The sequence below is a fragment of the Pogona vitticeps genome, chromosome 15 (assembly GCF_051106095.1).
Source record: "Pogona vitticeps strain Pit_001003342236 chromosome 15, PviZW2.1, whole genome shotgun sequence".
NCBI lineage: Eukaryota > Metazoa > Chordata > Lepidosauria > Squamata > Agamidae > Pogona > Pogona vitticeps.
This window is the reverse complement of record NC_135797.1, coordinates 10,372,384-10,399,795: the sequence shown is the minus strand read 5'-3', so window position 1 is coordinate 10,399,795 and position 27,412 is coordinate 10,372,384. Positions and strand designations below refer to the sequence as shown.

The window sequence follows — 27,412 nt, the reverse complement described above, 5'->3', positions numbered from 1 at the left end:
TTTGCAATGATCAGTTCCCTGCTTCGGGAACCGATTCTTCGCTTTACAACGATCAGCAAAGAGCTGGGTCTCAAAATGGCCACCGGCTGAAGAAAATGGCCCCCGCTGTTTTTAGGAAGGCTTTTTCGCTTAAGAGGCACCAGAAAATGGCCGCTGTATGGAGGATCTTCGCTGGACGAGCAGGTATTCAGCCCATTGGAATGCACTGAATGGTTTCCAATGCGTTTCAATGGTATTTTAAAATTTCGTTGACGTTTTTGCTCTACAGCGATTTCACTGGAACTAATTAACGTCGCAAAGCGAGGCACCACTGTATTTTTTACTGACCACAATCAGCAAAGGCTGGTTGTAACTGGTCTAGCCTTTTTTGCTTCTAAACTGGCTTTATTTATTTATTTATTTATTTATTTATTTATTTATTTATTTATTTATTTATTTATTTATTTATTTATTTATTTATTTATGTTGGTCTGCCACTGGGGAGCTTCTACTTTTTCAAGCTGGAATGATCTGAACCAGCTTTTTCCATGTTGTTAGTTGAGGTATGTTCTTGCAAAGATGGGTCAATGGGTCTGTAGGTGGTGCTCCTGTGATGTAGGCTATTGAGGCATGATGTTCAGGATCAAGGGAAACATGGCCCTGTCTTTTTTCCTCTCTCCCGACAGTCCTCCAATTTTTAAAATGTTTTTAAAATTTTATTACATATATGAGATTAGTACTTGATCACCCTTATCACCTCGTTGCTGGAGGCCATCATTATACAGTAGTTATTTGCCATATTTATGCCCCATAAAAGGATCAGCAGAGGCGGGACTAGAGGAAGGAAGGAAGGAAGGAAGGAAGGAAGGAAGGAAGGAAGGAAGGAAGGAAGGAAGGAAGGAAGGAAGGAAGGAAGGAAGGAAGGAAGGAAGATATGACAGATGCTTGTCCAATTTTCTCTTGAATGACTCTGGCACTGGATTGCTCACCATTTCCCAAGGTCAATGGTTCCACTGTCGTACTGCTCTAACACAAGAAGCTTTTCCTGATATTCAGCCTCAATCTGGCTTCCTGTAACTAGCCACATATTTGTTCTGCTCTACCACCAAGCAGATCTTGCCATGATGAAATTCCTCCTTACATTTAGACTTGCTGCAAAGGGCCAGCCTCGTTGATGAGTGGGAGACTCGCGAACTAGAGAATTAATCAAGAAACTTGGGGATCCTGACCCTTCGTGCTGCTGGAGTTGGACTTCCCGGGGTTGACTTGGCATCCCAAAAGGGCTAATTTCATGGGGGCAGTGCCAGGGCCACCCCTGGGCCTTCTGCTACCTGAGATAGAGAACAGTGGGGTGCTCTTTGAGGGGTCTTGTGAACGTGCACAGAAACTGACGACATCCATCTCCTATTCCTTTTGCGCAAGAGGCTGAATCTTTCTTCAATGTGGGTAGGAGAACACCCTTCAGCATACCTGACGACAATGAGATACAGTGATGCCTCGCTAGACGATGAGAATCTGTTCCACTGAAATCGCTGTTTAGCGAAATCATCGTCTAGCGAAAAGCATTTCCCCATTGGAATGCATTGAAACCTGTTTAATGCGTTCCAAGGGGGAAGAATCATCGTTGTCTAGCAAAGATTGGCCATAGGAAAGCCGCTTTGCGAACCACCGATCAGCTGTTTAAATCGCTGTCTTGCGAAGCTTAGGTCCCGAAAACACCCGTTTTGCGAGCACGGAGGGAGCTGTCAAAATCGTCGTCTAGCGAAAATCGGTTTGCGAAGCAGGGACCAAACACTGTCCAGCGAAATTCCCCCATAGGAATCACTGTTTTGCGAATCGCTATAGAGATCGCAAAAAGCTAATGTCTAGAGAAAAAACTGTCATGCGGGGTAACTGTCTAGCGAGGCACCACTGCAGCTTAGGGAGTGTGGGGCACCCTATGGCACACACCTTGTGTTTTCCCCCCATCACCCCATGGCCAATTAAGGCAGCTGCTTTGACATCAGGGCTGGCTCTAAACAGAGCACCGTTTAAACACACACTTCGGCCATTTTCTTCAGGTTGAGGAGGGCAGGTTCGGAAACCTGACCTGTAATTTATTGGAAAACTCCAGGAGACACACACACACACACACCGCGGAGCAGAAAAATGACATTCTTTAGCAGGATTCTCTCTTCCCCACACTGTGCCCACCCCACCCCCTGGCGCTATGCTTTGTCGTTTCAGTGATTCTGAGCTTCCAGTGAAAGCTTCAATCCTGATCCAGCAGCAAGTTTAGGAAGGACAGCAATGTTGCCACCACTGCAGGGAGGGAGGGAAGAGTGCTAAAAGTCCTTCTCCCCGTGTCCCTAAGGGACTCGTTCAGATCCCCTCCGTGTACAGCTGCTATTTGCATCTGGATTCCTGAAATCCAGAGAGAGAGAGAGAGAGAGAGGATTTGGCACAGAATCTGCTTTAGGATGATAACAGGAAACCAAGGTCAAGCCTGGGTCTTCTTTTGTGGGGGGTGGAGATAGAGAAAAAGAGTTTTCCGTTTGGCCTCCCTTTAGTCTGCTAGGATTAAAGGAGAACAGCGCGCTTGTTGTAGCAATTGTTTATCGCCCTTGTGATCCTGGCCTCCCGAAAGGTTTGCATTGTAGTTGATGGCAAGTTTGACAAGGGAGGGAGGTTCGGAGGGCGGAACAAACAAAAGAAAGCCAGCAGCCCGATGAGTCAGAGAAGAGCTCAAACTGTTATGGGGGTGGGGGTGGGAATTCCAACCCCTTCTGTCAGCAGTTTGGCTGGCCTGCCCTCCCTCGTTCTGCGCCCCTAAGCCTTGAAAAGCCCCGCCCTTGCCCATTCTCTCCTCCCACCAGCCACCGACTGGGTCGGGCTATTTGCTGCTTTCGAAGTCGAGACTCTTTCTTTCCTTTCCTCCGAACCCACCCTGTTGGCACCCAGCCTCAACCTTCAATAGTTGGAATGTTCATTAACATTCCACGACACCCTCGCATAACTGCTAAGGTCCTGTAAGGGTTTTGCCTTCCATAAAAGAGGCACTTGGAGGCCTGGCATGCACGCGCGCACGCATAAAGAGAGACACACAATCATGTATCGGGGTGGGAAATGTCCAGCCACGGGTCAAATGCCCATCTCTTAAGACTCTGATTTCAGGCCTTCCTATTCTCTCCTTTTCCTCCTCCTCACCTGGACACGGAGACTCGCCTTCTACACTAAAACTAGCAAAGGGCACCCGTTGCAGAGACTGGAGCAAGGATTTAAATGCCCTAGGGTCTCCTCTGTACCTGCCCACTTTGGGCTCTGGCCACACCCCCTTGTGGAACATGGCTGGGTTCCATGTCCAGCTGGGTGATTCTGGGAGACATAGTGGGGAGACCCAGGGGAGTATTACAGTTGTGCCCCACTTGACGATTACCCCATTTAACGATGAATCCGCTTCACGATGTTTTTGCGATCGCAAAACGATGTTTGAATGGGGTTTTTTTGCTTAGCGATGGTCGGTTCCCTACTTCGGGAACTGATTTTTTGCTAAATGATGTTTTTTCAACAGCTGATCGGTGGTTTTCAAAATGGCCCCCCGTTGTTTTTAGGAGGCATTTTTCGCAAGACAGGCACCGGAAAATGGCCGCCCTATGGTGGATCTTCGCTTTACGATGAGGTATTTCGCCCATTAGAACACATTAGCCAGTTTCTAATGCATTCTAATAAGCTTTTTAACTTCGCTTGACGAGGATTTCGCTTAACAGCGATTTCAACGACACGGATTATAATCGTCAAGCAAGGCACCACTGTATTATATACAACCTCTTACCATGAGCAAGTTGAGGAGGTCCGGATTGGCTTCAAAGGGGGGTCGGATACTTTGCACCATGGCCAGTTCACTGAGGATGCTGAAGAGCTGCTGCATCTTGTTCCCGTTGAGGCAGGTGTGGGCCCGGTCCAGCCAGTCCGGGAGGGCCACATGAACGGCCACCAAGTCCTTGAGGTGGACCCCGAGGATGGGGAACTTGAACCCCACGCACTCCGCAAAGCGCTTCCGGTAACGGCTGTAATTCCCCACCGAGGACAGCAACTCCAGCAGCGATTCCCAGACCTGAAGAGTTGGCACAGAAACCAGGCGGGGGGGGGCACAGCACTTAGAAACGGGGGTTAGAAAATACCCTTTTCCAAACAAATGGGCTCAGGGAGCAAATGGAAAGCACAGGAGAGGGAAGCCACGGCTTTCCTAGAGCACTGAGGTGCTGCCCATGAGGACTAGTGACTTGCTTTTATTCTCACATGGAAGCCACAAATCCCCATCAGCCAAGCTTTGTATTCAACTTGAGCAGAGGCAGGAGACGTCTGTTTGCTGAATTCCTGATTCCATGCTGTTTTGTGTGTTGTTTTTTGTTTGTTTGTTTGTTTTTTAATTCTGGGGACTGCAGTCCTAAAAGATACTATCATTTCCTCACCCCTCTGCCTCATTTTTAGGGATAGGAAATGTTTATCTTTCCCATGGAGAAATGAGGTGAGAAAGTATTGTTTTCCCATAGACAGGGCATGGGAAGACTGCTTGTCTTTCCATGGGGGGGGGGGGACACTTTCTCTAGCCTTCTCTCCTACCCTTAGTTGAAAACCTAATACCACACAAGATGTTCAGCTCTGCATTCAGAAGCAGAACTCCCTTACGTATTAGAGGACATCTGCTTGTCCTTGTATGGCCTTTTGTCACCTCCTCCCACCTTCTGTGATTGGTCACTGGGAGGTAAACACGAGTGTCATTTGCAAGTCCGATTGCTCAGACCTGCAGGTCCGAGAGACCTGCCTCACGGGAAGACTTGCCACATCCACGAGCAGATCACTTTTGCGTTGTGTGACCCTCGAACTGCCCGAGACAGTTTGCTGCCTGAGGCAGGACAGCAAAGGCCCCTCTATCAAGCCTAGACCTGCAGCACAACACAGCCGACCAAGTTATTTTGGCAACCCCAGGGGCAGAAAATCACTCAAGACATGTTGTCCTCCTCATCAGCCATAAAAATATAATGGAATAGGAATACAGTGGTGCCTCACAAGACGATTGCCTCGCAGGACGAAAAACCCGCAAGACGATTGGTTTTTGCAATTGCTATGGTGCCTCGCAAGATGGTTTCTTCTATGGCCATGCTTCGCAAGACAGGTTTTCCCCCCCGAGACCGATGCCTCGCAAGATGAATAAATTTCATTTGTCTTGCAAAGTTAGGGAACCTCACAAGACGATTTTTTTCACAAGACGGCGATTCTCGCGGAACTAATTACATTCGTCTTGCGGGGCACCACTGTAATTAACTCCTTGTCCCCATTTTAAGACACCCATGTCTTGCTGGAACCCATTTCAAACCCCACCACTGTGCCTGCAACAATCTTTTCACTGGAACCCCCTTTCTCTCTTTCTTTCTCTCTTCACTTACCTTGGTGGTCTCTGGGCTCACGAAACTGTGGGTCTCCTTGAGGCGGGCCACCGAGCTGTGGCTGAGGCCCCCCACGACGGCCATCAGGGTGTTGAAGTTCTGGAGCAGGAGCAGCCTCTGAGTTAGCACAGGAAGACAAGACAAGAGAGGCGATGGTTTCGCCAGCTACCAGATATATATAATGTGTCATGTATAGTCTAACCTCCAGCGTGGCCTGTTCTCCCACGAATAAATACCCTTCTCCTCTACGGACGTGGCTCATGTGGGGTGTGGCACAGACTCCAAGAATACAGAAATTCAGCAGCCAAGCTGGAGGTGAACTGGGGCATGCCACAATTATACCAGTCTGACGGCGTTGAACCTGTATCTTTGCAGGTTTTATATTTCCTTTGCTATGGCATATGGCTAATGGAAATACACGTCGATTGATTGATACCAGTTTGGTCCCACTTTAACTGCCATGGTTCCGTCCTACAGAATCTTAGGATTTGGTACAAGGGATTCTCTCCCAGAAGTCAACAAAGTAGCCTAAATCGCTCTTGCAGAGACATCTAAGGACGTCCTCCCGAGACTGCAAATGCCAGGATTCGATGCAGCAGAACGGCTATGAAACCAGTAGGACCCTGTAGCGTTAGATACACTGCCAGTTGCGACTACAGCGGGAACGGAATGACCTGGAGGTACAAACCAGGGGCGCCACTAAGATGCCACTGTGGGAGACCGATCTGGGGCCCCATTCAGTACCTTGAACCCAGGACCCGGGGTGACCCGGACACACTACCACAATCCGAATCAGAGCACCGAAATTTCGTTTTCTAAAAAGCAGCTCCTTCCTCTTTTCATCGCAACGTTCACAGTAGTTCTTGTTGCGATCGCAGTGTTTAAAAACTGCAATCCAAATGGCACGGGTATCCGTATCCATCGGTAGCATCCAAAACACCTGCCCGCCATCCACAAGATGCAAGCGCTTCCATGATTTTTCAGGGGCGGACACCGACAAAGACCCCAGACTTCTCGTCGTTTTTATTTTTATCGTGAGCTTCTCCTCTTACTTTATAATGAACTCAGTTCATTAAGGCAGTCAAAGTTTCCCAGCCCGTCAGAAGCCTTCGAAGTATCCAATTAGCCAGAAAAACAAACAAAGGAAAAAGCTCCAAAAGAGAGAAAACAGCAAGGAATCATTTAAAACACACACACACAAACACAGAGAGCTCTCTCTCTCTCTTTCTAACTCAAGAATAGATGCGTTGGTGGAGAAATTGGTTTTCCAAAACTATATTTTACTGGTCTCCAAGATGTTCTTCAAAGAGAAGAGGTTTCAGACAAGCAATCAATGAAAACGAAGTTCGGATGCAAACTCGTTAAGTGAGATTTGGATGCAAACTCATTAAGTCCTGCACTCCTTCACAACAAACAGGATCAGAATATTAGTTCCACCGAGAGAAGCCCTTTGTTTTTTCCCCTTTTAATCCAAAAATGTATGTGGTGGTGAAGAACTAGTCACAGGTAGCTGCATTATCTGTAAGAAGGTACAGTGGTGCCTCGCTAGACGATGATAATCCATTCTACTGAAATCGCTGTTTAGTGAAATCATTGTCTAGCGAAAAACATTTCCCTATTGGAATGCATTGAAACCTGTTTAATGCGTTCTAATGGGGAAGAATCGTCGTTGTCTAGCGAACATCGGCCATAGGAAAGCCGCTTTGCGAACCGCCGATCAGCTGTTTAAATCGCTGTCTTGCGAAGCTTAGGTCCCGAAAACACCTGTTTTGCGAGCGCGGAGGGAGCTGTCAAAATCGTAGTCTAGCGAAAATTGGTTTGCTAAGCAGGGACCAAACATTGTCCTGCGAAATTCCCCCATAGGAATCACTGTTTTGCGAATTGCTATAGCGATCACAAAAAGCCAATGTTTAGCGAAAAAACTGTCACGCGGGGTAACTGCCTAGCGAGGCACCACTGTACTTCCAAGCTCTGATTCTGAGCTGTCCTGCATCTCCCAGATATTTTTAACCCCCTCAACAGATCCACCTTAAAAATTTCTAAGGTGAAAGGAATTCCACTCTACTCATTGCCTGGGGTAATTCACTCAACTTTGCAACAAAGAACATCTTGCAGAGAAAGAAGTTCATCAAGGACTGTAAACAGCCCATCTAGTTAGCATTCATGTTACTCTGTCATTGTTATTTTACCATTGTTATTCTACCACTGTTAATTTAGGACAAGGTTTTCACATTCTTTACAGCACAAAAGTGTCTACTAAAAACCTGCATCAGACACAAAGCCTGACTTTCTCACCAACCAACCACAGTCTCTGTATTGATAGGTATGTGTATAAAATATTGGCCATGTTATTTCTCGTCTTCCGTCTGATGAAGTCGACTTGTTCACGAAAGCCCATATCAAAAAAAATATAAAAGTTAGTTTTTAAGGTGCCACCATGTTTTTCTCTTATTTTACTTTTTTTTTTCACCTACTACGATACTTGCACAGACTAACATACTGCTCCCTCTTCTACAATAAAAGAACAGTTCCTCAGTCCTCTCACCCCCAAGGCTGATAAAATGCAGAGATTGGGAGAAAAAAGGCTGATAGACCTCAGAGAGTCCTCTTTACTCTCAGGAAGATAAAAAGTCCCAGCCCCAAACACTCTGAATAAAAAAGTCCAAAATCACGAACTGTTGGTTTAATTCTAACTTCTTAAAAAGGCCCATGGGAACCGGAGCGAACCTGTATTTAATTTGCACTCTCCAGAGATTTGGAAATTGTTTTGATACGTATTAGGGCTTTAATAGTCTTCTCATGAGAAGAGAAGACTCCCTGGAAAAGACCCTGATGTTGGGAAAATGTGAAAGCAAGAGGAGAAGGAGACGACAGAGGACGAGATGGTTGGACAGTGTCTGCGAAGCTACCAACATGAATTTGACCAAACTCCGGGAGGGAGTGGAAGACAGGAGGGCCTGGCGTGCTCCAGTCCATGGGGTCACGAAGAGTCGGACATGACTAAACGACGAGGAGGGGTTTAAAAGTCTGGAGCATTTGTGAGACTGGAAGCCACAAGGTGGTGGGGAGTATGTCATCTGTGGACATCTCTGGTCTTAAATGTTTTCCGTACAACACTCGGTGTGTAAGATACAGGATGAGACAGAGAAGTTCTAAGAGGGAAGCTTGCAGCCCCCAGTCTCTGAGCTGAAGGCTGCATTGATTCTTGCTTGATGAGGGATGTATATCAAGGCACTCCTTCTTGATCTGTGAACGTATAAATAGATTTTTATTGATCTGCTCCTATGAACTCTCCAACCCACCCCTCTCTCCTTCAAATGAAAGCTACCTGGGGAGAGAGAGAGAGAGAGAAAAGGAGGAGGAAAATATTGCCCTGAACTTCACATCGTCCATCAGGGACCGATAAAAACCAAGCAGGTGTTATTTATATACCAGCTTGCTTGCCGGCCAACCAGCAGTTACTGGCGTTCTGGGGCTGTTTACTTGTCTAAAATCAAGTTTAGGGGTGTTTTGGAAAGCCATTGGATTCGAAGCGAGACCACGAAAGCGCAGGAGAGTAAATCGCATCAGGGATTTGAGGAGAACTTGTCTCCAGAACGATGAGGCCTTGGGGAGAAAAACCATGTGAAAATTGAAAGGTTTGTTCTAACTGCAACACGTCGGTCATGTTGAAAGCTGTGGATACTTCTAGATTTTAAGGTACAATGGTGCCCCGCATGATGATGATAATCCATTCCATAGAAATTGCTGTCTTGTGAAAACATCGTCTTGCGAAAACTGTTTCCCCACTGGAATGCATTGAAACCCGTTTAATACATTCCAACGGGGAAAAATCATCGTCATTTTGCGAAGATCGCCCATAGGGAAGCCATTTTGCGAAGCGCCGATCAGCTGTTAAAATGGTTGCCCTGCGAAGCATCGGTCCCAAAAACACCCATTTTGCAAAGCGCCGATCACTGCCAAAATTGTCGTGTTGCGAGAAACAGTTTGTGAGGCATGGACCCAAACATCGTCCAGCGAAAATCGCCCATTGGAAACACTGTTTTGTGAATCGCTATAGCGATCGCAAAACCTCATCGTCATGCGGATTCATCGTTTTGCGAGGTTGTGGTCTTCTTGTCTAGTTACTCGGGTGTAGCACAAACAGCAACACTTTTAGAGGCAGTTAAGAAAGCACTTAATTAATAATACATAGAGGGACTTCGCGGCCTACGGAAATTTGCCTCCAAATGTTACGCCATTTGCCTATCGATCTCAAAAGGATTTTGAGCAATCGGTCAGCAATCCGGGAGGACTGCTGCCAATCCAAATAGATCACGAAATAGCACTGCAAAGCAGAATTCACTTCCAGGGAACAACGACCCGGGCTGCAAAACCAGGTCAATTCATGCAACAGGTTGTGGGCTTTACATCCCGGCTCCTCTTTGTCCACCGGCCAGACGTAAGAGCAGAGGAAACTTGGGGACAGGAAGAGGGGTCCCTGCAGGCTACACCTTGAGGGGCTACCCAGGCCCACCCTAAACCAGACGGACACCCCCCTAAAGGGTCACGCAAGGTCTGAGATTTCCAGCCTTCACGTCTCCTCACCTGGGCCACCATGACGAAGCGCGTGATGACCTGGGCTCGCTGCTGAGCGGTAGGCTTGCTGAGAACCATCAGCTGAACCCACTGGGAGACGCTGTTGAAGAGGGTGATGAATCGCTCCAGGATGGGGTTGTCCACCGTGCAGCCGTGCATGACAAAACTGTGATAGTCCTGGAACTGGGAAGCAGGAGGAGACAGTAGATAGCAGAAGAGTCGTCAACAAGAGCAATAGAAGGATGCAAAATCACATGAACGGGGGAGAAAAATAACGATACCTAAGATTCTTAATAAGAGACTCATACCAGGAGATACAGTTCATGGGTCATTACAAACAGAGCTTCTTTAAGACATTAAAGTTTGTCTTAGATTGCTTCTCTTTGCTTGTTGCAACTTCTTTTTGTTTCGTGACCGGTTGTTTAGAGGGAAAAGGCAGGCTTTATTTGTATGTCTAACTGCTTGGGTGTGACGCTTTGAAGGAACTGTGTATCTGGAGGGAAAAGGTTTTAATAACAGGATGCAAGCATTTTCTCTACTATGCGTTTGTTGACCCTGACGCTGCTTATAAATATTGCACACATATTTCCTCATTTCTGGTTATCAATAGGAAACTGTTAGATTCTTGTTTTGTTTGTTTCTAGCGATACGCAGGAAAACAGACATAACCAAAGGGGCTGTGTATGTCTTCCTTGTAATTTTATACTCCAAAAATACGCAAACAAACCCGCCATCGTTTTGTCAGAGGAAAAAATGTGTAAAATGCATTAAAATTAAAGAGCAGAAACAAACAACACGCTGAAACACAATTTGGAAAATGTTCCTTTTAGAAGAATTCCCAGAATCTCTGAGCCGGAATGTGCGTGGGTTGTGTAACATGGGGGGATTCTGAGGAGTGGAATCGAAAAGAGGAATTCTGTTAAGTGGTGCTTTAGAGAAAAAGCGATGTGAAAGCCCAGGCATGCACAAAAATTGTGCAGAAAGGTTTTAGACCGCTAAAAGTGTTGAGTCGTGTGCTCATGGCTGGAGGAGCGCAAATAAATGAACTGCAATTTACACTTTTAAAAAACCTCAGCAAAGCAAACTTCTCTGTTTTTAGTCTTGAAAAGGTGACTCTCATCAGAAAGGACCGGGTTCGTACAATCACAGAATAATGGAGTTGGAAGTGGCCTAGAGGCCCATCGAATTGAATTTCCTTGCTCAATGCTAGAGTCCAAAATCAAAGCAGATCTGACACTGGGGGGTCTAATTTGCTCTTCAATGCTTCCACGGCTGGAGCGCTCACCACCGTTCCGTTGCTGTACTACTCTAACACTTAGGAAGATTCACATGTGGTTTCTTTTTTTCTAGGAGGACTTTCCACATCTCCCTGTTGAATTTCATTCTGTTGTTTTCATCGCAGTGCTCAAGCCTATGAAGATCTTCTTGAACTTTGTTTCTGTCTTGCAAGGTGACATCTATTGCACCCAATTTTAAGTCATCTGCAAATGTCCCTGCATTGCCTCCTCCAGAGTCATCAATTAAAATTGTTGAAGAGCACGGGGGGGGGGTCAGGACTGAGCCTTGGGGTACCCCACTTGTGACTTCCTCACAGTTTTATAAAGAACCATCGGTAAGCTGATTCTGGTACAGTGGTGCCCCGCATAGCGACGATAATCCGTGCAGCAAAAATCACTGCAAAGCGATTTCGTCGCTATGTGGAAATAAAAAGCCCATAGGAATGCATTAAAACCCATTTAATGTGTTCCTATGGGCAAAAACTCACCTTTAAGCGAAAATCCTCCATATGGCGGCCATTTTCGCTGCCCGGTAAGTGAGGAATCCGGGCAAAAACACAGCAGGCGCCCATTTTATTTACCCTGCGGCCATTTTGGAACTGCCAATCAGCTGTTGGAAAATCATCACTATGCGATGATCGGTATGCGATATTTTCCTATCTAAGCCATTGCAATGCGATCGCAAAAATGATCACAAAAAATTCATTGCTATGCGGATTCGTCGTTAAACGAGGTGCCCGTTAAGCGAGGCACCACTGTACTCAGGAAGGAGAATGAGAAAGAAGGAGAGATTTTAATATTGTGTTTTTAATAACATAAGCCTCTTTGGGTTCTTTGAGTTAATGACTAAACAACAACAACTATAACACCAGCACATCCTGGACATCCCACCCCGCCCCCCCATGCTCCTGGGCCGCTTCTCCTCCTCACCAAGATCTTGCTGAAGGACCGGTACTCCAGGTGGGTGAGGTGCTCGGCCAGCTCCCCCGACTCGAGGTGGTCAAAGAGCAAAGAGGTCTTGCGCTTCTTCTGCGCCACGGGCTGCCGCTGGGTGACTTGCCTCTTCCACTTGTAAGTAGGTCTGGGAGGGGAGGAAAGAAGTCAGCCTTTCTCCAGGGAGGTACAGAAAGGGATGCTTTGAGCGGTTGCCTAAAGAAAGAGTCCCCCAGGGTTGCACCTTCTCCGGCTGGCTGCCGGTCCCAAATCCCAAAGCCTTTGGATGCTAATTAAAACTAGGGAAGGGTTTTTTTTTTTAAGATGAGTACTCAGGGCTTGGAAAAGTTCCTTTTTTTGGGACTACCAGCCTCTTCCAACCAGAAAGCGCAACACAGTGGGAGCTGTACGCCAAAAAGATCCCCACCCGCCCCGCAAGTGCTGTAGCGCTGTTTCACTCTTGCAGCCTTGACTCTTCCAGAAACAGGGTTCAGAAAACTCACAAACAAACCCCAGGAATATAAATCAGAGCATTCACAACATCTCAGTCCCTACGAGGGATGAATTACTGCCACCAGCGTACTGCAGCATGGGGAGGTTCTGGCTAGGCTGGCTGATGGGCTCCGGAGCACATTTATGGGGAAGGGAAACTGAAGACTCGGAAATGTCCTCTTTCAAGACCACGAAGGCTCAACGAGGAAGACTCGGTGAAGTTTCTGGCGGGTTGTAAATAAGCCAAGAAAAGAAAATGTCTGGGTTCCAGTTACAGTGTTGTGTGGAAATGTGCTCCTCTCCCAAAGTTCAAGGTTTTCCTGTTTTTCGGAACCCCACTGGTGGGAAACCTGATGGAGCTTCCATGAGGTGGCAGAGATCCCCACCCAACGGGAGGCGCCCCTTGGAAGGTCCTGCTCCAGAAAAGCCACCCACCAAAGACGGCAAGATACCCCCCTGTGGGTTCAGGGGGAAAAAAACCACACAAATGGCTCCTGTAAAGTTCACACTGAAACCCGGAACGGAGTCGCCGCGTCTGCAAACACTGGCATCCCCCACCTCCGCTGCCCCAATCCCCCTTCTGCAAGAACGCAACCCCGCAAACAAGCGAGTTGACGAGCTAGAAAGCCCCGAAGGAGGATCAGTGGTTATGGAGGGCGTTTGTCTCCCTTGTTTACCTACATGCTCTCTATGTTGATCAGGCTGCTGTGCTGCTGATTCCCTTCCTGGCCCAGGAGTTCCTTCAGCTCTTTGATCTGTTCAGCCAGCTCTGGATTGAGATCGAATTCTGCCGGAAACGCTGAGATCCAGTATCTTCACGAGACCAAAAATCACAGGGTTAGTGCCAAAACCAGACATGGAATCTCAGACTCTGGTGGAGCCACCTTCCCCCCCCCCCCCCGCCTTCAGCTTAAGCCCACTGATGCCCCACTGGGAAGCACAAGATAGCACTACGCCTATGCCATCACATGGTGCAAAGTTTTAGCCACTTATCTAAAAGGCGATATTTCATATGTGTATGTTTGTACAGTGGTGCCTCGCAAGACGAAAGCAATTTGTTCCACGAGTAGCGCTGTCATGCAAAATTTTCGTCTTGAGAAAAGCGGTCTCCTATAGGAATGCATTGCAATGCATTCCTATGGGAACCTCGCAAGACGAATGAATTATTTTCGTCTTGCAAGGCATCGGTCTTGCGGGGGGAGGGGAATTGTCTTGCGAAGCACGGCCATAGAAGAAGCCGTCTTGCGAGTCGCCAACACAATCGCAAAACGCTTTCGTCTTGCGAGTTTTTCGTCCGGCGAGGCGTTTGTCTTGCAAGGCACCACTGTATAGCCTTTTATCTTGCAATATAAATGTTCTATGGCAAGGAAAGGGAGCCAGTTCAGTAACAGAACTCTGAATGAGGAAAACCACCAGAGCGACGGGCACCACTGCCACCCCCCACGATCTGCTGCCTGAGACAGCTGCCTCACAATAACCAATGGTAAGGCCAGCTCTGCTCCCACCCATGCCTTTTGAGACCTCATCTCTCAGAGAACATAATTGCAGTCCATCAAAGCACACCTCCAAAACAGAGGTCAGGATAAGAACCACTGTCCTAGCCATCCCATTTCAACCTCCTTCACCCTCTTCTATACTTTGAGGGCCCTTCTTTCAACACCTACCTCACCAGATGGCAGGTTTTAATCTGCAAGGAGCTGGTTTCCGAGCCGCGAGAATCTTGGTAAGTTCACAGCAGAGTTAAGGAGAAAAGAGAAGGAGAGAAACCGTGTACGCCTCCTTGGCGTTCATACCATGAGGGAGTTTTCCCACTGCTGGGTCTCAGTGCAAAAATGAGATCCAGGTTTCACCTTCACAGAATTTTGCTAGTACAGTGGTGCCTCGCTAGACGATGATAATCCATTCCACTGAAATCGGTGTTTAGCGAAATCATTGTCTAGCGAAAAGCATTTCCCCATTGGAATGCACTGAAACCTGTTTAATGTGTTCCAATGGGGAAGAATCATCGTTGTCTAGCGAAGATCGGCCGCAGGAAAGCCGCTTTGCGAACCGCCGATCAGCTGTTTAAATCGCTGTCTTGCGAAGCTTAGGTCCCAAAAACACCTGTTTTGTGAGCACGGAGGGAGCTGTCAAAATTGTCGTCTAGGGAAAATCGGTTTGCGAAGCAGGGACCAAACATTGTTCAGCAAAATTCCCCCATAGGAATCACTGTTTTGCGAATCGCTATAGTGATCGCAAAAAGTCAATGTCTAGCAAAAAAAACTGTCATGCGGGGCAACTGTCCAGTGAGGCACCACTGTATTTTAATTATAAAACCTATCTTTTAAATTTAATTTAATATTACAAATATCTATATCCTGAAACCCATAAAACAAGATGGCCCATGGTTGAAAGGTATGCTAACTAAGGGGAAGCATCTCCTTAAATGTTTCCCTAAATAGTGGTTTTTCAGCTGCTTTTAAAAATCTCTGGAGGGAGGAGGCCAGCCAGATCTTTGGTGGACGCTGGCTTCAAGGGATGCTCCGTGTAGAGAGCATTACAGTAGTCAATCCATCAGAAAACCAGTGCTTGGAACCAATGTTGCCAGTGACTGCCCATCCAGGAAGGGGCAAAGCTGTGTAATCTGCGGGTGCTGACAAAAAGCATACCTTACCACAGTATATGTCTAACTGTCCGGCTGCATTGCTTTTTAACTGCGTCCTCTGTTGATTTTAGCGGTTTTAATGCATTTACTTGGTTTCCTTAGGAGAAAGGGGATATATAGCAGTTTAACCACTGCACCATGAGGCAGGGAAGTGCGGCTTCTGCGCCCATAACACATTTGTGCAGCTTGAGCCCATTCTTACGTGTCCTGCACTTTGGGATGATCGAGAACAGATCCTGCCCCCTCCTCTTTCTGATTACCTTCCAAGTATTTGAAAAGTCCTCTCCTATCTCCCCTCAGTCTTCTTTTCTCCAGGCTAAGCATGCTCAGTTCAAGGGTAACTCAGCAGACAAGCCAGCATAAGCTACCTGGGGATAATGGATACTGAATTCCACCACATCTGGAGAATACCAGCACGGGGGTAAGGGTGGGATCCGCCCCGCTTGGAAGCAAACAGGGATGCTAACTGGAATTGCACCAAGGAAGGGAGTGGATCTGAGGCTTCTTGAGGTTCCTTCTGAGTTGACAACACTTTGATTCTGTGACTGGAGGGAGGATGATGCCTGGTAGGCTAAAGGATATATCTGCAGCAGCTTGGCAGCTAGCTTGGAGGATGGGATATACCATGGGTGCATCATGAGGAACATGCGGACGAGCTGGGGATCTCGAACCTTGCCTTCGCTGTCTGGAAAACAGAGCACACAATAAGGCTTTTTGGGGGGTGTCTGTGATATACTGAATGGGATGGGGTGGGGAACGCAAAAAATGTAGTTCATTCAGGCTAGAAATAGCACATCAACACATCGAACTAGTACCCCCGAATCAGCTGGTGACCGATAACAAATACATAGCCAGTGGGTTTCCCTTCTTGTATGTTACACATCTACATGCAATTTTTCACTCTTAGGCTTTCTCTGTCTTTCAGCTGTTGAGGTCACTTCCGACGTTGTATCCTTCTTCTTTGGGAAATGACTTTCAACACAGCTCTGTTGTGCAGTGGCCAGGCACAGGGGCTTTGTAAAGAAGTTTAAACATCCTTTTTTTTCCAACCCCACCTCTTCTCTTTTCTTCCACAATCCCAAACGCAGCGCAAAGAGATTGCAATTCGGGCCGAATACCGCCGCCCTTTTCTGCTTCGGCCACTTGTGACACCCGCACCTTCTCGATCCTGAGCCAGAGGCCCTCCCTTCTCCCTTACCAAAAGCTTCGATGCAACCATGTAGAAGTTCGTCCACCGTGCACCCCTTTTCCAGGTCCAGGGTTGCAGACATTTTGGGAGCGTGAGCCTGTCACTTGAGACAGATAGAGAAGGACCACCGGTGCTGGTAGACAAGAACCCTTCCCCAAGGATGAAACCTATGAAACAAAGAGAAGAAGACAATCAATACTGCAGCCGCCTCTGGTATGAGGTGGGCTAGTCTTCCCACTTTTGTGCATCACCTGAGAAATCAGAGCAGGTGCCTGAGGAATGTAGTGACTGGATCATAAACAGTTCGGGAAACACAGACAATCAAAAATCAGGGGAAACCCACAGGAAGCAAGGGCCTTGTGACAATCAGGTCCTCATCAAGAAAACACCCAAATCCAGGCCTGCCAAAGGAGACTCCAAAAAATGCAGGCAGCTGTGTTGAACCATTGATTGATTGATTGATTGATGATTGATTGATTGGCCTCCTTTCTCCTGACAAGGGGACTCGAGGCCAGTCACAATATTTGAAAGAACAGAATGAAAAACCTGAGTTGAACATTAAAAAAAAACACCATTAAACAATACAGTGGTACCTCGCAAGACGACGACCCTGCTGAATGACAAATCCGCATTACGATGACTTTTTGCAATCGCTATAGCGATTCACAAAACAGTCGTTCCAATGGGGGATTTTCGCTGGACGTCAATCAGGTCCATGCTTCGCAAACCCTTTGTTCGCAAGACGACGATTTTTCCGGCTCCGCAAAATGGCTGCCCTGTGTTTTCTGGACCCATGCTTCGCAGGGCAGCCATTTTTACAGCTGATCGGCGCTCACAAAATGCCTTCCTTATGGGCGATCTTCACTGGACAACAAGTTATTTTCCCCATTGGAACACATTAAACGGGTTTCAATGCATTCCAATGGGGAAACAGATTTCGCATGATGACGATTTCGCTAAACAGCAATTTTCCCGGAACAGATTATCTTCGTCATGCGGGGCACCAATGTACACAAATTAAAACACAACGGAATAATTAAAAGCAAGTAAACATTTAAAACTACCCTAACTTTTAAAAGGCATCACAATAAACCAGTGCTAGAAGTTCTCCTACACACCAGGAACAGGTCTTTGATATCTCTAATGGATCTTAATTGCTCATTCAGACACCAAGCCAGCAGGAAGTGAGAGCAGGGAGAGTTCATAAGTAGATTGTGGGTAGGAAAAAATCCCAGCTGATGTGAAGGTTGCAACCAGACCGAGAGAAGCTGGAAGAGCACAATATCATCACCTAGTCCTAGTGATTCCACTCCGACTCCACTATATAACTCCTCATATTCCAGGACTGAACTACTTCCCATTCCCTCCGCTCTGTCACTAGCAGGCAGTCTGTGGCTAAGAGGGTTGCTCAGACATGAGGACTGAGGTGTGCCCATATTTCCACCTCACCTTCTAGGGAGACAAGCCTGACGAGCATCAGAAGGAAGCCGGAGCACATACACCCGTCTGATTGAGGAGAAATCTGATAGCACTTTTCAAATCCTTGAAAGGTGGCCCTACATCTATTCTTGATCACCCCAGAGTTCAGGACACGTCATAATTGACTCAATTTACAGGAAGCCGGATTTAAGCCGAATACCCGAAAACACTTCTTAACTGTTAGAGCAGTACGACAATGGGAATCCACAACCTTGGGAGGTGGTGAGCGCTCCAACGCTAGAAGACCTTCAAGAGAAACTTAACTCTGTCAGAGTTTGATTTGGAATTCCTGTCTTCAGCAGGGAGTTGGGCCCGATAGCCTTAAGGGATCCCTTCCAACTCCATGATTCTATGATTTTTGGAAGCTAAATCAGGCCACGGTGGGTTAATCCTTGGTTGGGAGACCACCGGGAAATAGCACAAATCTTTGGGCACGCCTAAGCCGGAATCTAGCCAGAAAGTGTCGCTCGTCAAAGCTGACAGAGCAGCGATCAGAACCAGCGTGAGGCCACTTCCTATTGATTCCTCATGCCAGAGGTGGCTGATCCAGTAAAGGCATGGGCTCCCATCCCATCTCAGAGGTGATCCTTGTCTGTTCCCTTTACCACAGACTCTCACCAGCCCTTTTCCTGCTGAAATCTTGGGCTCTTCCTATAAGTGTGGAGAGAAGATATACCATATTTTTTTCCGTGTCTAAGACGCCCCCGTGTATAAGACACCCCGACTTTTCTAACCCAAAATTAAGAAATCTAAGTGGGGCTTAGCAAGTGTAGAGGGAAAGGGATCAAAGGGCTGCAGGATCGCTTTGATCCCTGCTTTCCCTTCCACTTGTTTTTTTCTCTCCTCAGCTGTATAAGACGACCCTCAATTTTTAGTCTAAAGATTTTAGACAAAAGTATAGTCTTATACATGGAAAAACAGGGTATATATTCTCCTCTCTCTTTTTTTCCCCGGACTTAATCCATGAAGGAAGCAAGTGAGGTGGAGGACAGGTCTGAGAGAAGGCCTGTCTCTCTGTATGTCTCCGGCTAGGCATGCTTACTAGGCTCACTTGCCTGCCTGTCCCCCCGGCTCTGCCTATCAACCATGCTCCACGGCCCCACCCCACCAAGCACAACATGTCCCAGCATCCACTGCTTCAGGCGCAGCACTGCCTGCCTTGCCCCGGGACCTAAACAAAGAGGTATAGAAACAAGGCACATTAGCTCCCCGGCTTGAGTTGGTGGCGCTCCTCTGCGTCTGGAGCTCCCGACAGCCGAGGGAGAAAAAGGCCTGGAAATCTTGGCTCCGAGCAAGGTTGGGATCTTTTTTTGGGGTTTCTGGACCTCCGCCAAGCAACCTTCTGCTCCCTGGAAGATGCTGGCCCAGAATCCTCCCCTCTGCTGTAGGGAACAGGGTGCAGGAGACACGCAGGCAGAGAACTTCCAGCGCTGGCTTCTTCTGAAAATAAAGGGGAGCCGCAGAAAACACCCACCACCTGCTCGTGCGCTTTGGGGACTGCAGTGCAGAGTTACAGCCCCCTCCAGGTCTCCCCCGAGGGTGGGCTTAAAAGGACCGGATTTTCTCTCTCTCAAGCGCCTCCCTCCAAGTACGGTGTCAGCGACCGACCGAGGGAAAGAGTCCTGGAATGTTTGGCCCGGCATGCCTCCAAGGCCCCCGGGGTGTTCGCCAGGAGATGACTCAGGCCTGGCAGCTGATTTTAGACAGTCCTCCGCCTGGAAGTTCAGCCGCTCTCGTCCGCAGAGCGAGAAGCAAACAGCAACCTGTTTGAGGGACAACTCAGAGACCCACAGCAGAAAAAAAGAAATGAGTTTGATGGGGCTTCCAAGCCTGCCCTTTTGCATGCTCTACTCCGTGAATCGCGAGAACAACTCTGGACCCAAACATATTTCAGACACGAGACTTTTCCAGCCCCTTTGCCCTCCTCGTTAGGACACAGGCATTAAAAAAGTGCTTTTTGAGGAACACATCAGCACGGGAAGCTGGCTTGGGCATCAACTAGCCCAGGACTGCCGGCTCCAACCGGCAGCCAAAGCCTGCCATTCCACACCCTTTCCAGAGATCCCATGAATTCTGGGGTGGCCTCCCATCCAAGCACTAGCCAGGCCTGACTCTGCTTAGCTTCTGAACTCAGACGAGAGCGGGTAGTTAACTCAGGATAACAAGGTGGAAACCACAAAACCTCAGTGATGTCCAGAACATAGCTTCTTAAATGGCATATACCGTACCTAGCCGTGAAATAGGGGCTTCTTGCACATGATTTGTGCTGTAAAAGAGCCGCCGTCTCTCATGACATCTTCTGAGCTACAGATTCTATTTTTTCCCCCAGGGCTGGTACCCAGGTTCAACCTCACTGGGCACCTGCTGAGGTCTGCACCCCACCCTTAGGGGGTCAGCAAGGATGTCCGCGGCCCCTTGACCCTGACCTCTCATTGAGCAAGGAGAAGAAACAGCCCCAGCTGATTTTCCTGGCCTCTCTTTCTGGGGGAAACTGAGGCCAAAGAGAGAGGAAGAGTGAGATAACAGTGACCCAGGATGGGCGAGGGCAGCGATTCGACAGCCATAAATGCCCAGGGGTTAGCTTTGCGATGGGTGCATTGCGAAAACAGCCCCTCTGAGCCTGTGCAGAGGGCATACCCCGCCTTGCAGAGTAGCCGTAGCGATTCTGCACAGGTGCAGGTTTACGGCAAAAGGGGGTGAACCCCTTGATCCTGGGTGAATTGCAAATTCCTGCAGGATCTTAGGAAAGAAATCAGGTGTAGAGTTTGGGGGAAAGTTTCATTTCCTTCCTTCCTTCCTTCCCGCCACCCTCCAGATTCTGGAGGCTATCATCTTAAAAGAAAAAAAAAAGGGGGGGGACTTTTCCAACCTCTGATCAAGTGTGCGTTACAACTGAACACACAAAACTGCGGCCGGTCTGGCTGTGTCTGGAAACAGGTGAACATCATCCGGGAGGGCCCAGCCCACTTTTTCCTGATCTTTGCCTTGACCAAGAACAAATTCGGTAGCAAATGCCTGCCAAGTCCTTCCTTATCTCTAAGCGTGGCCAGGAGATAGCCATGGAGGATTAGCTATTACACATACAGTGGTGCCTCGCTTAACGATTGCCCCGCATTACGACGAAATCACTGTATGATGATCTTTTGGGGAGAGGGTGACTCATGGGCCAAGTGGGAGGGAATCTCTCCCCAAAGTTTCAGGGGTAACAGCTCCGATCCTCTGCAGGCAAGACCACCCTGGGGTCTGGTGGTTAGATTTAAAACTGGATGGCCCGCTACAATATTTATTGGTATTTCTTTATTTAAAACATTTAGACCCCCCACACACACACACACATCTTTCTCCTTAAAAAGGACCCAAAAGAGCTGACATCCCTACAAGACAATATTTAAACGCTAAAAACAGGAAGTACATGAGTATGTACAAATGCCACACTAAAAGAGTAAACAAAACCAACACCAAAAGCACATTCAAAGCAACGAGGCACAACTATATGTTTTTTTTAAAAAACCCTCTTGGACAGACAGTCACTCAGGAAAAGCCTGCCTGAAGAGAAAGGCCATGTTCTGCTTGTGGAAGGACAGCCAAGATGGGGCCAGGCTGGCCTCCAGTGGCAGGGAGTTCCAGAGTCTGGGAGAAGCGACCGAGAAGGCCCTCTCCTGTGTCCCTGACAAACATGATCTTAACACGTAGTTAGGCTCAGAATCCCCCAGCCAGCATGCTGGGAGTTGTAATTCAAAACTGCTTCCAAACCATGGTTGGCTTTTTAAAAAGGTGATCAGATAAAATTCGAGGAAAATAAAGCCTTCAGCGGTGACTCATCGGTGGTGACACACATGATTAACTACCTCCACCTCCAGAGGCAACAGGCTGGACCGGACTGGAGCTTCCATGGAAGACGAGAGGAAGCAAGCGGCTTGTGGGCTTCCCGGAGCCAACTTTTGGGGCATTGTGGTGACACAATGCTAAACTGGAGTCACACAGCAAATCAAACCTCCATGTTCAGAGATAAGTCTACCACTCCATAGTAATTACTACAGAACTTTATTTAAAAAATATAAGCAAAACATGCTGCTTATATACCACCCCGTGATGCTTAAAAGCACTCTGAGTGGTTTAATATTGAATTATTCAGGCTGCATATGGCCCTCCCCCCCAGCAAGCTGAGTACACCTTTTACCAACCTTGGAAGGATAGAAGTTTGAACGAACCTCAAGCCAGATCCCTGGGATTGAACCCGGGGGTGTTGTGAGCAGAGTTTGGCCTGCAGCGCTGCAGTTTAACCACTGCACCACGAGGCAGGGAAGTGCGGCTTCTGCGCTCGTATCAGCCTTGTGGACATCTAGCGAGCCACTCCGCAAACAGAACGATGGACTAGGCAGCCGTTCAGGGGGACCCACCGATAGGCATTCTAAGTTTCTTATTAGCCATGGATTAAAGATAGAACCGTCGTACTCCAGATGTTCACACAGCTCTTGCTGTCATGACCTGCTGGCACATCTCCAGCACGCCGGACTGAACTGGCTTTTGATCTGCTCAGAAAGGGATTTAGACAAACCCACGGAGCACAAGATGATCAATAGCTAATAGTTTACAAGGTTATGGGGATCCTGCAGGATCTGGTTCATAGAATAACAGAATCATTGCGTTGGGAAGGGGCCTGTAAGGCACGTCGAGTTCAACTTTCTCGTACTCAAGGCAGGAATCCAGATCAAAAGCAGATCTGACAGAGGGGGGTCCAATTCTCTCTTGAATGTCTCCAATGTTGGAGCGCTCCCCACCTCCCAAAGCTATGGGTTCCGTTGTCGTACTGCTTTAACAGTTAGGACGTTTTTCCTGCTCTTCTTCCCACTGTCCGAGGAAGTCACACAGCATCCTGAGAGACTCTTCCCATCCTGCTTATAACTTTTTTTGAACTGTTGCCGTCTGGCAGAAGATGTAGAACGATTAAGACTCGGACCACACGTTTTCTGAATAGTTTTGATCCCAGAGCTATAATTGCACTTAATAATGAGCTTAAAGACCACCAGTAGTGAATAATTAGTTGGACTGTGTTACTTGGCCTGCGGTGTAGATGTTTGTATTTTTAGTGGGGGATTTTTTTAGTGGGTGGGGAGTGTTTGGGGGAATTTTATGTGTGTGCGTGTGTCTGGTCTCTGGGTGTCTGTGAATTTCATTGTATGGGTATACTGTGTATATACTTGCAATGACAATAAATAAATAAATAAATAAATAAATAAATAAATAAATAAATAAATAAATAAATAAATAAATAAATAAATCTGGCCTCCTGTAGCTTGAGCCCATTCTTACGTGTCCTGCACTTTGGGATGATCGAGAACAGACCCTGCCCCTCCTCGTGCGACATTTCATACACTCTGTCTCTTCAAAAACAGTCGGAGGATGCTAGATGGGGTGAGGGTGGGAAAAATGCCACCACCCCTTAGGAATTCCGTTTATTTGTTTGATGTTTTACCCTTCTTTCCTCCATCCAATACATTTATCCTCACAACAGCCCTGCAAGGTAGATTAGCTCCAGGGAGACTGGCCTGGCCCAAGTTTACCCGGTGAGCTTCATGGTTCAGAATTGAAATTCGAACTCAAGACTGTCTTGTCTGAGCTTAACACTCTTAACCAATACCAGCAATGCTAGCACGTAGTTATAAATGTCTTTGTGTTGTGGGAAAATAGTATTAATCATTCGAAACAAGCCGGTGGATTCACAAACAACGGGTTGATAACATGTTTCTGTTTTTTTTTTTTACAGTGAAGTTATTTTTAGGTAAGAGAGAGAGAGTGAGTGAGAGAATGTGTGTGTGTGTGTGTGTGTGTGTGTGTGTGTGTGTGTGTGTGTGTGTGTGTGTGTGTGTGTGTGTGTGTGTGTGTGTGTGTGTGTCACAGCTTTGACAATTTCAACAGAAGTGGTGGGAGAATATGGCCCTTTCCCCAGTTCCCACCTCTTTGGAATTAGACCCACCGTGGCTATAAAACGGACATATAATTATTATTTTCCTCAAACCCCCCCTCCCTCGTTGCTTCTTTCTCCCCATGCCATTTGCCTATGCACCAAGGTCTTGTTGCAAAATTTCCGTTCAGCAACACATTACAAAATAGAACTTCCCCCCACCCCCCACCCCTGATTCCACCTTCCTCAGCAGGATGACAATACGGCCCCGCAGACTGTGTGGCACAAACATTTATCAACAGAGGCAGCTGGTTGCACACAGAAAAAAGCAAACCGGGAGAAAAGAGAGAGAGAGAGAGAGAGAGAGAGAGAGAAAGGAAGGAAGGGGGGGTATACCCAAGTGCCCATGCTACTGATGCGCAGCGCACTCAGGCAGAGTGGCATGGCACACAAAAGACAAAGAAATGCAGAGAAGGCAGGGTTTCAAAAAGGACGCCAGCTCGCCCTCTTTGCACAGCTCAACCTGCGCATGAGCCCCTGTGCATGAGCGCGCCCACCATGCATGCGCCCCTGTCTTCATGCTCATGCAAGATGCAGTCCTTTCACACAGGCTTGCCCTCCGCCCTGCAATGAGAACGGCTTTCCTGGGCATCGCCTTTGCCCCTTCGCCCGGAGGGGTGGCACACCGGCGTGCCCACTGACAGGTGCACTCCCCCCCCCCCACACACATTGAGGTCCATGTGGTGGTGGGGAGCACACCTGGTGTGCTACGAAGCCCCCACTCGCCTGCCGGAACGGGTCGGACAAAATCACACACACACACACACACACACACACACACACACACACACACACACACACACACACACACACACACACACACACACCGAGAAAGGAAGGCTTTAAAAAACTCCTGGCGCAAAAAGCCTCTGACCGAGCCCCCCCATGCTAGAGAGGCCAGCCTGGCTGATGGGGAGGCAGGATTTGTGAGCCCCATTGAGAGCAATGGGGGGGCAGTGGGTACCCCCCCCCCGCGCACACACACATCCCACATATCGCACCATATAGGCCACGGGAAGGAAGCCCCTTCCCACGACCACGGATCCGAAGGAACAAGAATTCACACATACGCCTCCGTGATGCGCAAAGGGGGGGGGCATCCTGCCTGGTGCTGAGCCCCTCGACGCCCCCCCCCGCACCACGGACCCCTTCGTCTTAAGAGAGCGCGGATAAGAAGGGAACCCGCTGGGCAGACCAGGGAGCGCACTCAGCACATGCCCAGAGGTGCCCTCGGCTGCTTTGCCTGCCGGCGCTCAGTCCCGGCAAACGATGCGACCCCCCCCTCGGGGATCCCGTCCCTCCGAGGCTCCTGGGGGGGGGGACACCCCTTCCCGGGGCTGCTGCCGTTCTTGTTCCTTCTGTGTTTTTTTAATTCTCCCCCCCCTTCCTCCCCTTTTCATGGTATTTGACCCAAAATGGAAAAGGTGCCAGCCCTCCGGGACAGATTTTGGGAAGGGGGACCCGGGGGGGGGAGTAGGGTTGTGCCTCCTGCGCTTGGCCCAACGGGGCGCGCCCGCTTTGCACATGGCCCGGGGCACCCTTGCGCTCCCTCGCCCCAGGGTTTTCTCTTTTTTTGCTGGGGACCCAAGAGTTTTTTTTTCGCTCTTTGCGCAAACCTGCCCCCCCCCGTCTCCGCGCAAAGGGAAAGCAGCAGCCGACCCCCCCCCCCCGGGAGGCGGCGGCACTCACCGTGGCGGAGGGTCTCCAGGCGGCCCCGGCCGGTCGGTGGCTCCCCCCCGGGCGCGTTTGGAGAGGCGCGCACTCCGCTCGCCAACCGGGGCGGAAAGCGAGGCGAGGCGTGGGAAGGGAGGCGGGATGCGCGGGGAGGGGAGGGGAAGATGCGCGGGGAGGGGAGGGGAGATGCGCGGGGAGGCCTCCGCTTCTGCCGCGCTCCCTCCGTGCGCCCCTCGCCGGCCGCGCTCCAGGCGAGCGCACTGCGCAAGGCGGAGGCGGGAGAGGGAGCGCGCAAGGGGCAGCAGCGCCCCGACACACACGCACAATCACACACACAGAGTCCCACGCCCCGTCTTCCCCCCCTACCCAAGCGCTTTGAAGTGGCCAGGGTGCCCCTGACCATGAGCAGAGCGCTCGCTCTCCTCCCCCGCGCAGCGATGAACCCCCGGGAGCGCCACCGGCTCAAAAGCAGGAGGCCGACCAAATATGGAAGAACTGGCTCGCCCCAGCCTGTGGCCAAAAGGAGAGGCGTCGTCAAAAGGCGGGGTGGTGCCCCCCCTCGGGGCATGGGCAGAATGCTTCGGCCTGGGAACATGGGGAAGCAACGCTACATGCCCTTGGAGCATGTGCAGAGCGCCCCCCACACCCAGGATGAAGGGCAGCGAGACAGCCACAGGTCCCGGTTGGTCTCCCCTTGTTTAGCTATAACTCATTCTGCTAAGCGTAAAAGAGAAATTTTTGTCTCTTCCGAGCAGTGCGGAAAGGGCTCCACAAAATACCTAAAAATGTGCACAAAGAGAAAATAACATCTTTTAATATTCATCTTCTCCTTAGCTGGGAAGGCTGCCCAGGAACTGAACGGCTCAGACCGAGGGGGGGCACAATTCCGGGGTAGTTGCTCTCCTGCACAAGCACCACGGAAAGGAGGGACCGTGTGGGGTAGTGGTTAGAGTGCCCCACGCTGGAGAGATCCGAACTCAGCTCCCAGGAGCTTCGAACCCCACCCTGACACTCTGACCTTTGGTCTTTGCGCCTAGGGGACCTCGGCAGAGCGGTTCAGGAGGAGAAAGCGCAGGATTGCAGAAAGAGGCATTTTTAATGGGCTGAAGTCTTCCCTTCTTAGAAAGGAGAGGCATTTTTCTCCCCCCCCCCAAAAAAAAGGGCCTGTTTCTCACCCATTCACTCTTAAGGCTCCAAAAAGGTGTGGAAGAAATCATTTTAAGAAGGGCCTCAACAACTATAAGGCGACCCATGACCAACTTCCCCCCCCCCCCAGAAAAACCCTTTGGGAATAACCTTGTTTTTTTCCCTAGGAGGGGAAACACTGAACTAGGATGTGCATAAAAGAACATGCCCCAGGAACCAAAGAACGGTGGGCACATCCTGTTCCAGATCATTTAAGACCGTCTCGTTCCGTGCTGTACGCTGGTCCACACCAGTGAGCAGTCGTTCCTCCATTCTCTGAAAAAGCCCTCTAAAAACAGTCCTCGTCACCTTAGAACTGCAGAGCTGGGAAGGGACCTATGGATCATCCGGTCCAGCCCCTGCCAAGGAGGCACAGAGGAGATTTGAACCCCTAACCTAAATCACTCAGCTATCCAGCAGTTCCATGGGAGTCCCTCTTCCTGTAGAGTTTGCATCAGAGATCATCTATCCGGCTCCTCCTCCCACCTTTCTGCCAGCAAGAGCAGGCATAAATTGCCTTTCTTGTCTCCTGTGTGCCCCGCACAACAACCCTGAGAGGCGGGCCAGAGTGTGTGAGTGTGCAAAAGATGA

General features: G+C 48.9%; 1 protein-coding gene across 3 annotated transcripts in view; it reads right to left on the bottom strand.

Moving 5' to 3' along the window:
- Nucleotides 1-25,777, bottom strand: part of RASGRP2 (RAS guanyl releasing protein 2) — a 56,370-nt gene extending 30,593 nt beyond the window's left edge. For 2 of the 3 annotated variants that reach the window (XM_078382035.1, XM_078382037.1), the window contains exons 1-9: nt 25,652-25,776; nt 16,528-16,685; nt 15,912-16,014; nt 14,350-14,412; nt 13,367-13,498; nt 12,191-12,341; nt 9,993-10,166; nt 5,406-5,522; nt 3,791-4,072 (exon numbers count right to left, since the gene is read on the bottom strand). In XM_078382035.1, the coding sequence (XP_078238161.1) occupies nt 3,791-4,072; nt 5,406-5,522; nt 9,993-10,166; nt 12,191-12,341; nt 13,367-13,498; nt 14,350-14,412; nt 15,912-16,014; nt 16,528-16,600 (1,095 nt within the window). In that variant the 5' untranslated portion in view covers nt 16,601-16,685; nt 25,652-25,776. Of the gene's footprint in view, nt 1-3,790; nt 4,073-5,405; nt 5,523-9,992; nt 10,167-12,190; nt 12,342-13,366; nt 13,499-14,349; nt 14,413-15,911; nt 16,015-16,527; nt 16,695-25,651 lie in introns of all 3 variants that reach the window. The other variant, XM_078382036.1, reaches the window with a different exon arrangement.
- Between the last annotated feature and the right edge of the window lie 1,635 nt (nt 25,778-27,412).